At 26.4% G+C, this 1,969-nt stretch overlaps 1 protein-coding gene across 1 annotated transcript in view; it reads right to left on the bottom strand.

The window, feature by feature from the left end:
* Positions 1-806: 806 nt before the first annotated feature.
* LOC137648275 (uncharacterized protein PF3D7_1120600-like) overlaps positions 807-1,969 on the bottom strand; it is a 16,975-nt gene continuing 15,812 nt past the window's right edge. The window contains exons 2-3 of the mRNA XM_068381201.1: positions 1,318-1,396; positions 807-1,108 (exon numbers count right to left, since the gene is read on the bottom strand). Coding sequence (XP_068237302.1) covers positions 807-1,108; positions 1,318-1,396 — 381 coding nt within the window. The remainder of the gene's footprint in view (positions 1,109-1,317; positions 1,397-1,969) is intronic.

Genomic DNA, 1,969 nt, shown 5'->3' with positions numbered 1-1,969 from the left:
AGAAACGACTGGCGTAAACTAACCAAGGCCGTTTGCTAATAAACGTAGGGGGAGATGATGGTGAATTATGCATAACCGAGATATTATTGATGAATAGATATTTTTCCTTGTTGGATCCCTTGGGCTTATAGTATCCTGCATTTCCAGCTAATGCTGTAGCTTAGCTGCTAATAATAATAATAATAATAATAATAATAATAATAATAATAATAATAATAATAATAATAATAATAATAATAATAGAGATATTAATGTTGAATAAATATTTTTCCTTGTTGGATACCTCGGGCTTATAGTATCCTGCATTTCTAACTAAAGCTGTAGCTTAGCTAATAATAATAATAATAATAATAATAATGATGATGATGATGATGATGATTACTTAGCATACCAATTGCATCTAAGAAATTACTGTAACTTGGTGCTGTCTGTATTTCATGTATAACTCTGCTGTAATTACATAAAGGGTTTTAACCCAGGGTTCCATCTCTCATTAAACTTATGTAAGAAGACCTCCCAAGCTCCCTCTCCACACAAGCTAGGACCAAGGAGGACCAGGTAATGGCTGTTCATGATTCAGCAGGTAGACCTCTAGGCTCCCCCAAAACTGTTTCATTTGCTCACGAGGATGGTGAGGTTGCAGACACTACAAGAAACTATCGAGCTTGAGCGGGTCTCGAACCCTAGCCCAGTATATCGTAAGGCTGGGACGTTTCCAAGATTTCCTTAGATATTACTCCTCTTAATAATGAGTTAATCTGTTATTATGAAACTAATAAAAAATATTATTGAATAACAATACATCTTCAAATGATCTTAGATACATTTTCTATATCTTTGATTTCAAATACATTTTCTATATCTTTGATTTTAAATACATTTTCTATATCTTTGATTTCAAATACATTTTCTATATCTTTGATTTTAAATACATTTTCTATATCTTTGATTTTAAATACATTTTCTATATCTTTGATTTTTAATACATTTTCTATATCTTTGATTTTAAATACATTTTCTATATCTTTGATTTTTAATACATTTTCTATATCTTTGATTTTAAATACATTTTCTATATCTTCGATTTTAATTAATATCTTTCCCTTAACTTAATCAATGAATTCAACCATCTTATTTATATTTTCTACAATTCTATCATTTGTTTCTATTAAGGTCTTAGCATACAAAATGTTTCTATTACTGAATCATTACTTAAAACTTTTCACAAAGAAATAATAATCTTCCCTGTTATTATATTCTAAGGAATTAAACTTGTAGAACATTAACTCCAGAAATTATCAAAGTTAACACAATTACATTGTTTAGTAATTAAACCTAAAATAACTACTCTTGCGGCCTTCAGTCTCGGATAATCTCTTGATAGCAAATTAACGTTCTAAAATGCAATTAAAATTGTAGCAAAATACAATTGATATTGTAGTGAGATACAAATGAAACTATAAAATACAATTAAAATTGTAGTAAGATACAATTGAAACTATAAAATACAATTGAAATTGTAGTAAGATACATTTGAAATTGTAGTAAAATACAATTGGAATTGTAGTAAAATGCAATTAAAATTGAAGTAAAATACAGTTAAAAGTGTAGTAAACTACCATTAAATTTGAAGTAAAATACAGTTAAAATTGCAGTAAAATCAAATCAAAATTGTAATAAAAATTAAATTTGCAGTAAAATCAAACGAAATTTGTAAAATACAATTAAAATTTCAGTAAAATACAATTAAATTTGTAGTAAATAACTAAACTTGTAGTAAAATACAATTAAGATTTAAATAAAATAAAATTAAAATTGTAGTAAAATTAAATTAAGTTTGTAGCAAAATACAATTAAATTTATATCAAAATACAAATAAAATTACATTACTGCACTGATATTACCTGAAGAAACATCTATGCCAAGAAACAAACAAAACAACATACTGTTTACCTTCTGTGTGCTTCTT

The sequence above is a fragment of the Palaemon carinicauda genome, chromosome 10 (assembly GCF_036898095.1).
Source record: "Palaemon carinicauda isolate YSFRI2023 chromosome 10, ASM3689809v2, whole genome shotgun sequence".
Lineage (NCBI taxonomy): Eukaryota > Metazoa > Arthropoda > Malacostraca > Decapoda > Palaemonidae > Palaemon > Palaemon carinicauda.
This window is presented reverse-complemented; position numbering and strand designations above follow the sequence as displayed.